Source organism: Gallinula chloropus (genome assembly GCF_964237585.1).
Source record: "Gallinula chloropus genome assembly, chromosome: 2".
In the NCBI taxonomy this organism is placed as follows: Eukaryota; Metazoa; Chordata; class Aves; order Gruiformes; family Rallidae; genus Gallinula; species Gallinula chloropus.
In genome coordinates, this window is record NC_140086.1 from 162,548,592 (window position 1) to 162,558,595 (window position 10,004).

Below are 10,004 nucleotides of genomic sequence, written 5' to 3' on the forward strand. Positions count from 1 at the left end.
AGGGGCTTGACCATGCAATGGGGTTCACCTACCCACAATCTACCAGCAATAGTCTGAGGGTCCCCAGGCAACTTTTCAGATGGTTTTCCCTGGGAAGACATTGATTTCCAAATGGGATTTCAGCTCCAGGCTTGGAAGGAAGGAGTAGCACAGCTACTGGAGTGTGACACATCTGCACTGGCATGGACTCATGCTCATAGAACCCTTCAGTCAGCACTGGTGGTTTCTCTGCTCCAGCTTCTCGCTTGCCTTGAACAGCTGCCTGGGCAGCATTTGGGCCACGAAATGAAAACTGCAGCTGTCATGTGGGAACTGTCTGGTGTAGATAAAGAAAAGCCTGTGGCACTCCTCTCTCCGTGGTTGGAGAGGATTCAAACAGAGTAATTAACACAGAGTGACCTTATTCAATGGCTGCTGGAAATGCCTGGGAGGAAATAGTGTTCAGTCCCTTTTTGGCAGAGGGAGGACTGTAGCCCAACATGTAACACCACCAACAGTGTGCCCTTCCAGCCCTCACTTGGATAAGGGCTGAAGATGAAAAGAAGGTAAAGACATTCATATGGCATGGCTGGGTCTTGCTGCAAGAGCACAGCTGGAAGTAGCACAGGAACTGAATACAGAACCACGGTTTAGTTCCATCAGCCCATTTTCAGGCAGCACCTGCCCCCAGGGAAGGTTGTGCAGGTTTATTCCCAGGGGTAATACTACATATGAGGAGCAGCTGAGGGAGCTGGGGATGTTGAGCCTGGAGAAGAGGATGCTGAGGGGTGACCTTATCACCACCTACGACTACCAGACAGGAGGGTGCAGAGAGGTGGGCGATGGTCTCTGCAGCCAGGGGCCAGGAGATGGGAGGAGGGGCAATGGGCTCAAGCTGCCCCAGGGCAGGGTCAGCTCAGCTGGGAGGGCAAAGTTCTTCCCTGGCAGAGTTGTGGGGCTGTGGCACAGGCTGCCCAGGGAGGGGGCTGAGTCCCCAGCCCTGGGGGTGTTGAACAGAGGGGAGATGAGGTGCTCAGGGAGCTGGGTCAGCACAGGACAGGGATGGTTGGACTCGATGGGCTTAAAAGGCTTTTCCAACCTTTTAATTCTGTGATTGTGATGTACCATTTCAGCCTTTCTCTTGTTTTCATGAAAGCTGGATTACTCTTAGCACAGCTTTTTTTCTGGTAAGGAGGTGAAGACATGGTAAAGGATGAGTTCCTGTCCAGAAGAAACTTATCTTGATTACTGTGGGAAAAGTTGTTCTGCCACCTGGAGAGCATAATTTTAAATATGTTTAATAGTGGTTTAAGTTTTGAATAGTTTAACAGCAGAAGGTCAATTTCAAACCTGTGTGGACTGAAGGCTGGGTTAGAGTTAGATGCTTCCACTAAGCCAGGTTTTGGAGGAACCCATCCTTCCAGGGTGGATTTATCCAATGAGACACTTGAGTCTGTTGCTCTTTGTAATTAGTGATTTCCTGATGGGCTGTCAATCTCTTCTCAGGTGTTGGGACTTGAGTGCTGGCAATTTAAAATGGATTATTCAGGTGCCCATCCTGGCAGCTATCGTGGTGAGTACTGGCTGGTTGCAAAGGGGTGGGAGGCAGGGCCTTTGGTCTGTGCGGGCTCAGTGTGAAGAGTTGAGCAGGCTGCCCTACTCTAATCACCTTGTTAACCCAGCTCCTGCCTGAATAGTGTCGTGTCTCTGTACATCCACTTTAAGGGCTTTATGTTTGACCTGGCAGTAAATTTGATAGCTGCATATGGCAGAGGGGTTTATGAACAGCTTCAAGTCTTGCTTAGGAGAGAAAAAATGATACTGGGTAAGACCCTAAAGTCATTAAACAAACATTCAAACCAATATTTCCAATCAGGAGAGATCAGGGGTTGTAAGGTGTTCTCACCAGGCGTCTCTAGTGGGTTCCTTAGGTGAATGGAGCCTTTTTCCTGGCTCTGCTTCAGTATCATCAGATTGTATCAGAACCATCTTTCTGAACTGATAAAAGCTTGGGATATCTCAAAGGTAGGGATGAAAGTTAAACCATCCCAGCTATGATTGTTAATTGCTGATGGAAGATTGCTTTAGCCCCTACCCACTAGCCAAAGGGGACAGAAGGGTTATAAGTGTCATTATCCAGGCACAGGACTGAGCCCTCATTCTAAGATGTGATTACCTGCACAAAGGGGCATTCAGTGGGTAGTTATGTGTTTACTTGAGCAAGGTCTTAATTACCTAGAGAACCTGCTTTCACAGTTTTCATTAATTACTCTCTTTCCTCTGTCTTTCTCTGTGGTTCCCCATTACTCCTATCTTCTGATGGTTAGGTGAGTGCACACAGTAGGGCTTTTCCACTCCCACACATGCTAGTCCCCCATAACATTCATCCAAGAGAAGCTGAGTGGAGTCAGCAAGCATCTCTCTATGTTCTTCAGAGGGTTTTGCATCCAGCTCTCTATACTTCCTTCTGATTCACAAACCAGGAGGCTTTGGAAGGTGATTGGCATAGGTGAGAAGAAAATTAGACCATCTGCATATAAACAGGAGGAAAGACTCTGAGGTCAATATGTTTATATGTGCAATAGGTGCAATAGGTGAGCTGCTTTGGATTTGGGGGGCTTTTTTCTTCATCAGAATTCCCTTTCAGTGGAATTTAGCCTCCTGGCTCTGGCAATTAGTTCTGCACCTTGGAAGAAACGAATCACCAAGCCCACAACGTGGTCGTTGGAAACGAATTAGTAGGATGGAGAAGAAAGTTCAGATAGTTCAACTAGATGAATGCCAGCAACCCCATTGCATTTAATTTAAAGCCCAATTAGCAGAGGAGAAAGAGCTCAATTGAGGCTCATCCTTGTAAAAATAATGTTTCTCCATGAGGCTCTGCTGTGCTTGTACCCTGGCTATTTGCAAATGCAGCTATTTATCATGCAAAAATATTCTGTGGGTTGTTTCTGTTTAATTTCTGTGGGTTCATATTGTTCACTTGGCTGCCTTTTCAATTCCCACACTGACTGGTCATATGTTGCTGGACTAAGTTATGCATTTTCTGGATGTGCTTGCAGGGAATTTGGAGGCTGAGGGGCTTAAAATCCCTCCACACTCTTGCTGTTGACTTTGATGTTATTCAGTTGTCTGCTTTTCTTTTAAGACGTAGCACATGCTCCAGGAAGTCAGAGGAGTTACCCTCCTGAGCGTGATAAGGTTGGACATCTTCAATTTAACCAACAAATGCAGAACAAGGTTCTGCTTTTGAATCTTTGAAGCTAGAAAAACTCCTGTGAGAAACAAAGCCTCCTGGGTTTTCTTTTTTCTTCCCTTTCAGATTGGTTTCCAGTGAAAATGAATTACATGCCCTTAGGATACGTGTTTCTCTGCCTGTCAGCCCATCCATCCCTCCCTTATAACTTTTGTGCCAGTCAGTAAATTCCAACCAAATGTAACTAAGGGAATGGGGTTGCATGGATGTTAAAATTCCCACAAACCCTAATGAAAACAGTCAAATAGATACAGGAGAGAAGTTCTGCTAATGCCCCTTCAAGGAAAACGACGGCGTACAACCTTCCCTCCTTTCTAACACAGAGGAGAGCTGTTCAAAATGAACTTGCACCTCGTTAAAGGAGATGGAATCCAACCACAGAAGACAAAGCCCTAGCAAACCAGGCCGTGCTCGTTCGGTGGCTCAGGGAACTACTTGTTTTAACAGTGAGGATAATTAACCGTTGGAACGACTTCCCGATGGTTGTGGTAGGATCTCCGTCATGGAAACACTGAAACTCAGATCTGCCATAGTTCAAACAGAAACCAACACAAGGAGGTCTTATGGAGTGCATTTCGCAGGAGATCAAACCAGAGGTTCATGATGGTCCCTTCTGGCATAAAACTCTGAGCCTGTGTGTGGCATGGGAACTGGTTTTTCCCTTGAAATGCTGCTGTACTGGCATCTGAGAAGTCAAATGACTGCTGCAAGCCTCCAGAGAAACCCATGGGTAGCAGTGTGGATTTTGCCCAGTTGCACAATGGTTCCGCTTGTGGTCTTGCTGTAGGCTCAAGAATGGGTTTATCTGGAGGAGCAGCAGGTATAATCCCCACCCTAGTGAAATAAACGTGGGTTTTTTTCCCCCAAAAGCCAGGAATACCTTGAGTATCTCCCCATTTTCCTCCTCTGTTAAGTGGCAGCGAAGCCGTGAGATGTTGCCATCACCTTTTTCTGGGTGGGTCACCATGACCACATTTCTGCAGAACTAGATTATCTTGGTTGAACAGATGGACACAAGATAGGTTCATAGATGTGGCTCCATGGATAGGAAGTAGATATTACTTCCTTACTGTCCTTATCTCATCCATACTAAACACACCTCCAGAGGGAAACTTATTAGTACACATGCAACAGAAGTTTTATGGTTATTTTGCCCTTCTGCATTCCTGATCTGTCAGCCCTAGTTAGGTGGACTCTGTGTCTTTGTTGTGATGCAGTTTTCTCCTCTTCTTCCCTTTTGCACATGGAAATATGGAAAGGCTTCCTAGTAATTCTTCTCATAGCCTGAGGAGGTCTTAACCTTGAGTGGGCTGCAAAAGACAAACACAAAGTCATTTCACTCTGCTCCCCACGTTTGTAAGGTTTATGAAAATACCCTGTATCACTGAATGGAGTTTTGAAAAGAGATGAAAGATGTGAAAGATACTGAGAGCTGTCTGTGGTTCATACCTCAAAATGCCTGGTCAACACTGCCTTATATATTGATGTCCTCTGGCTAGCTCACGTGTAGGTGATTCCATGTGAGTTGCCCATGCTTTGTCAGAGAAAGCCATTTCCTCCTCACTCTCAACCATTCAGCTTAAACACAGCTGAGCAGATCCCCCAAAACCCTGGATCTTTCCTGTGGAGCTCACCCCTTCCACAGGACAAGCTCTCCCAGGAGGAGCTTCATACGTGGCATCCTCAGGTCACCGTGTTCCACAACCCCTCAGCTCTTCTTGGGGAAACCACTGACTCAACAACACTACCACTGCCTGGTTTTCTTTCTTCTTTTTTTTTAACATTTCTCTTTCCTTTGCTGTTTTGTTTCTCTCCCCACCTCTTCCAGGTAAATTTTATTCTTTTTATCAACATTATCAGAGTCCTAGCAACCAAGCTACGGGAGACGAATGCAGGGAGGTGTGACTCAAGACAACAGTACAGGTGAGTCACACACCCTCTCCACTTTTTGGGAGCTGTCAAAGTTTCTGTTTCCCCTCCTTGACCACAGGGTGACTGGTTCACGGTGTTCATACTGTAGACCCCTAAAATAAAGTGAGAAAAAAAAGCAGTCTTTCAAGTCTCTTAAAGCAGAATCCCACCGAATCCAACCTAAGGGACCTGCCTGATAGGTTAAAGGGAGGAATTCAGTTTCTTCAGACAGTTTGGAAGTGACTGTGCTGGCCTTGAACCAAGAGCACAAAAATAAAAGCATGGTTTATGCTGCTGAAATCCCTAAACCTTGTACCAACTTATTTATTTCCCTCCTGTGCTTTGTGAAACTTGGTCTATTTGTTCAATCTGCCCTTCAGCGGGTGTTTCAGCACTTTTGCTGAAATGCAAAAAAGATTCCCCACTCTTTGCTGGAAATTTGGCCTTTCCATGTTTGTTTTCCTTTGTTCTGCCAGCTCTTCTCTCTTGATAATTCAGGATATTTGTAGCATGGTGAAAACTGGACAGAAAAAGCAGATTGCTGAGGCACCTCAGCTGCTTGAGAGCTCCTCAGGCTTCTCATAATCTCCTGAGCTGGACTGAGCAGCATGACACATGCAGAGTGGGGAGAGCAGAATGATTTGGGCTGCAAACCATGAGCTCATTGCTACCATCTCACTCTCCAAACACAAGACGTTTCATTTGAAGCAGGAATGAAATTTGGCAGGAAAACACCTCTCCATTTTTCTTTGCTTCCCTGTCAGGGCTCTGATTTATCTATTTGTTTACTTCTCACTGGCTGAAGCTTGCTATTAATTATGGTTTGGATGGGGCCTTCTCCTTTTAATGTGTTAAATTCCCTCAGTGGTTTCCAGTTGCTGGACAGAGGAGGTACCAGGGCTTTCTGGTAGTGATGTCTGTCCTTCTCTATAATTGCCTGCACTTGGTCACTTGCTGTAACACTTGGCAGAAGGTTTAATCCTGCAATTAGCATCACTTCCAGGCAAGGCTGGTTCCCTGAGGAGCAAAGTCAGCCAAGTGTTTGGGGTTGTATTGTATCTCCCCCCAGCCCCCTATATTGGTCTTATGCTGAGATGGAGCTTCTTGAAATAGGAGCTTTCCAGTTGATACTGAGGTCCAAAGCACCTCCTAAGAGTCTTCATCTTCTCCTTACCCTGTAGTGTACAATCCTCTTCCCCTCAATGTCTAGAACAATTCTGCTCCTAGATGCATCTCCCTCTCCACCAGCCCTGCTGATTGCACAGAAGGCACTAACCCAGGGAGGGCCTTTGTGTCTTGCCTCAACAATCAGGCAGAATCACAGGGTGGTTGAGGTTGGAAGGGACCTCTGGAGATCATGTAATCCAACTCTCCCTGCTCAAGCAGTGTCAGCTACAGCAGGTTGCACAGGACCATGTCCAGTCATTGCAAGCCAAGCCTAGCCAAGGGGAGAGGAGAGCAAGAAAAATGACATACAAATTGTGTCCAAGGTGGACAAGCCTGATTGGGAGATTCATCCCATCCACTAATTTCCTCTGTGTCTTTCTCTTTTCCTTATTGCTGCAGGAAGCTGCTGAAATCTACCCTCGTCCTTATGCCTCTGTTTGGCGTTCACTATATTGTTTTCATGGCTATGCCATACACAGATGTGTCAGGGATTCTTTGGCAAGTTCAAATGCACTATGAAATGCTGTTCAACTCTTTCCAGGTATTGCAACTGTTAATCTGGTGGTGGTGGTGGGGTAACTATGAGGATTTCAGTAGTGACAGGAGGGAAATGAGAGTGCAAGGTGTTGTCTTTGGAAGCAGGGTAGATTTCATTCACAAGGTGGTTGGACAGTACTTTTAGCATCAAGGATGCTTTATATTTGCAAAACATAATGAATAAAGGCACAGTGTGTCCAAAAAAAGAAATGTTCCTGTTGAAAGATAACTTGCCCCACAAAATAAACCTCTTTAGATCCAGGCTAGACATGAGCTGGTAGAGATCCACAGAGATGTGTTGTTTCATTTTAGCTTCCAATTTGCTTATCCCAAGTTGTCTTTCAGTCCTGTGAATGGATTCCTCAGTTCTAGGTTTGGGTGAAAGGCAGGTTGAGCTACAGGACTGGTCCTATATAAGACACAGCAGAGAGAATATGCAACTGTCTACAAGAGAGCAGTGTTTGATAGCCACTGCACAGCCTTTGCTGAGAGATTAACTGCTGCTACCTATCATCATGGCTGAGCAGTGTAGATGACAAAAGGTGGATGGTGGGTCTGACCAGATGATGAGTTTATAGAAACTAAGGAAGGTGAGGACCAAGTTTACATTCATGTGTGTTCCTAATTCCTGCTGGGTGCAGATGGGATAAAACCATGGGCAACCCCACCAAGACCTGGGTAAACAGCCAACAGAAAGATGTGGATGGTTTGCTCCCATCCAAATTCCTTCACTGATCCCACTCAGCCAGTACTGGCCCTCACATGGGCTGCTCCACTTACCCTCAGAGCTGGAAAAGTCCAATCAGAAACATCTTCCACCCTTCCATCCAGCAACATAACCAGCTATATGTAAAACACTGGGAATGTCAATGCAATATGTACATAAGCCTCTCTGTTGAGGTTGGCCCCACCACCTCCCCAGCCCCCAATCACCATTGCAGAAACTTTGAAAAAAGACATGGAGGTGAAAATAAACCTGTTTGTTAGTTAACCCATGAGCCAGAGAGCTTATGCAGTCTGTTCTGTTGGTAGTCTGCAGGGAAATGGCTGTGTTCACGTCTCTCATGCTGCTGAACAATGCCAGGTTTCTTATGCCCACTGTATACAGCATATTATGAATGTCATTGATGTCAGAGGAACACAGGGGCACCATTCATGCATTGTTTCTTCTTCCTTCTAGGGATTTTTTGTTGCCATCATATACTGTTTTTGCAATGGAGAGGTAAGTCACCAGCTTCTTATTTCCCTGTTCTGTTGGGTTAGTTCCACACGCAGCTCTTAGAATCCTGGAATGGTTTCAGTTGGAAAAGACCTTCAAGGTCATTGAGTCCAACCATCTATCCAGCCCTACTAGGTCCAACACTAGACCATGTCACCAAGTACAACATCTACTAATAGTAAGGTAAATGAGATAGCATAGGGTAGGGTAGGATAAGCTATTTTCCATTGGAAAGGACCTACAATGTTCATCTAGTCCAGCTACCTGAGGTGGATGCACATCAGCATATCCCCACTTATTCCTGAGACATAACCCTATTTTGAACCCAATGAAGGATTTGTAAGTCCATATAGAAAGTTCATACCCTTGGTTTTGGTCATGTAAGGCATCCAGGTCATGATGTCACCAATAAAAGAGCTCCTGGAAATAGCTAACAGAGGAAAAAAAGGGGTTTTTTTTTCTTTTCCTAGCAGAAAACTTCCAGTGGCAGAATTCCAGATCTGTGGATTGATAAAGTAGCTGCCTAACCAGCAAACTCTGTTGATTGTCCAGACTTTTGGGACCTTTTTCTATTTCCAGAGTGATATGCTGTAATGTCTTTTTTTACCATTAATTCTCTCTAAGTAACTAGATGGTCAGTGGATGCACACCAGGATAGGACAGAGGTAAATTCATGGCCCACCATAAGTCTAGTTTGGCCTCAGGAAAATACAACTACAAATATGCTGCTTAGATACCTCAGCATAAAACCAAGGCGAAATCCATACCATAAGGGGAACTGATCTCATCCTTGCTTTAGCCTTCTAAAAGTGGGACACTCAGTCTAAAGTAGCCAGCTAACTCCTTTCTGGAGGAAATTACTAGAAACTCAGGCACCTCTGAAGGTCTCCAAAGGTTCATCCCACTTCTATTTGATGTTTCATCCCACTTAATACAGTCCATTGAGAAGATTCACTCCTGAGTGCTGCTCATGATAGCTTAATCCTTGGAGAGAGTTAACCCACATTTTCAGTCAGATCTTTTCAGGTATTAAAGCTTCCCAACCTCAAAAATTTCATTTGGAAAGGGCAGATTTAATGTGAGTTTACTGTTCATCTTAATTTCACTCCCCAGAGAGTTTGTCACCCGTTCTGCCTGTGGATTCTACCTCCTTCTGGTACTCTCTGTCCCTCTCTCCTCCCACTGATGGTTTTTCTTTCCCCTTATCTCTCAGGTCCAAGCAGAAATAAAGAAGTCATGGAGCAGGTGGACATTAGCACTTGACTTTAAAAGGAAAGCACGAAGTGGGAGCACAACCTACAGTTATGGACCAATGGTTTCCCACACCAGCATCACAAATGTAGCCACAAGAGGGGCACTTGCCCTCCATCTCAATACGAGACTTATACCGGGGACCCTCAACGGACACCGAAATTTGCCAGGTTATGTAAAAAATGGCTCCATTTCTGAAAACTCCATGCCTTCTTCTGGACCAGAGCAGTACAACAAAGATGAGGAGTACCTGAACGGCTCTGGGCTTTACGATGGAGACAAACCCACAGTACTTGTTGAAGAAGAAAGAGAGACAGTTATGTAAAGAGAGGGGGGGGGGAGGGGAAGAAAAGAAAAGAAAAGAAGCAAAAAGGATGAAAAAAGGTTCCTGGAGAGCATTTAGTGGGCAAAAGAATATCAGGCCACGCATCGGATGCCAAGGGTTTCCATACAGTTCCTCTGTTCCGTGGAACGAGAGGTTGAGTTATATGGGGGGAAAAAAAAGTGAGCCACAAATGTGGCCAGTGGTCGATCACACTCATGTACTCAGTGGTCTAAATCTCCCTGGTGTTAATGGAGGCAGGGCTATCCAGACCTCCAGGCCTTGCTACCTGCTGAACAACAGAGATACTGCAAGTGCGTGAGGGAGGGGTTGCAAAGCAACACATGGTCCTTGGACCTCTT

At 45.4% G+C, this 10,004-nt stretch overlaps 1 protein-coding gene across 1 annotated transcript in view; it reads left to right on the forward strand.

Annotated features, from left to right (window-relative positions):
* Nucleotides 1–9,648, forward strand: part of PTH1R (parathyroid hormone 1 receptor) — a 121,749-nt gene extending 112,101 nt beyond the window's left edge. Inside the window, exons 9-13 of the mRNA XM_084260786.1 lie at nt 1,486–1,552; nt 5,064–5,158; nt 6,713–6,854; nt 8,031–8,072; nt 9,283–9,648. Of these exons, the coding sequence (XP_084116912.1) occupies nt 1,486–1,552; nt 5,064–5,158; nt 6,713–6,854; nt 8,031–8,072; nt 9,283–9,645 (709 nt within the window). The 3' untranslated portion in view covers nt 9,646–9,648. The remainder of the gene's footprint in view (nt 1–1,485; nt 1,553–5,063; nt 5,159–6,712; nt 6,855–8,030; nt 8,073–9,282) is intronic.
* The last annotated feature ends 356 nt before the right edge of the window (nt 9,649–10,004 follow it).